Source organism: Aptenodytes forsteri, unplaced genomic scaffold, assembly GCF_000699145.1.
Source record: "Aptenodytes forsteri isolate BGI_AS27 unplaced genomic scaffold, ASM69914v1 Scaffold687, whole genome shotgun sequence".
In the NCBI taxonomy this organism is placed as follows: domain Eukaryota; kingdom Metazoa; phylum Chordata; class Aves; order Sphenisciformes; family Spheniscidae; genus Aptenodytes; species Aptenodytes forsteri.
Window position 1 is genome coordinate 271,449 of NW_008794708.1, and position 942 is coordinate 272,390.

Consider the following 942-nt stretch of genomic DNA (forward strand, 5'->3'; position numbering starts at 1 on the left):
AGCGTGGAGGGGGGTTGTGCTTCGCAGGACGGGAAGGAGACGGTGATGAAGGAGGTGTTCCCTGGGGACAGTGTGCACAGCCTGCTCAGCATCCTTGATGTCATCACGGTACCGGCGCTGTGGCTGGGGCCGGCCCCAGGGGCTCAGGATCCATCCCTGGGGAACAGGATCCATCCCCTGGGGGGTTCAGGATCAGGCCCCGGGGGCTCAGGATCCATCTCTGGGGCAGGATCAGGCCCCAGGGGCTCAGGATCCATCCCTGGGGAACAGGATCCATCCCCTGGGGGGCTCAGGATCACGCCCCGGGGGCTCAGGATCCATCTCTGGGGCAGGATCAGGCCCCAGGGGCTCAGGATCCATCCCTGGGGAACAGGATCCATCCCCTGGGGGGTTCAGGATCAGGCCCCGGGGGCTCAGGATCCATCTCTGGGGCAGGATCAGGCCCCAGGGGGTGTGAGGATCTATCCCTGTGGGTCAGGATACAGCCCCCGGGTCAGGATTCGGCCCCAGGGTCGGGATCCAGCCCTGGAAACCCTCTGTAAGGGGAGGCTGGACCACTATGCTGAAGGATGCTCTTCCCCTCTGCATCCCCATCGCCACGGCAACCGGCCACCGGGGTGGCTCCGGAGGACCGGGGCAGGTCCCGGCGGGCTCTTTGTCACCCGCTGCCCCCGTCCTTGTCCCCGTAGAGTGCTGGGCCACTTCGAGAAGCCGTTGTTCCTGGAACTTTGCAAGCACATGGTTTTCCAGCAATGCCAACAAGGTGACTACGTTTTCCGTCCCGGACAGCCCGACACCAGCATCTACGTGCTGCAGGACGGCAAGTTGGAGCTCTTCCTCACCGAACCGGTGCGGGGACGGGGACAAGAGGGGGGGCACAGGGAGGTGGCAGGGGGATGGGGACGCTGTGGGGGATGGGGACGGAACGAGCACGGGGGGGGG

General features: G+C 65.8%; 1 protein-coding gene across 1 annotated transcript in view; it reads left to right on the forward strand.

Annotated features, from left to right (window-relative positions):
• The window catches only part of LOC103894327 (neuropathy target esterase), a 19,142-nt gene that overhangs the window by 3,186 nt on the left and 15,014 nt on the right, over positions 1-942 (forward strand). The window contains 1 exon segment of the mRNA XM_019470594.1: positions 690-849. Coding sequence (XP_019326139.1) covers positions 690-849 — 160 coding nt within the window.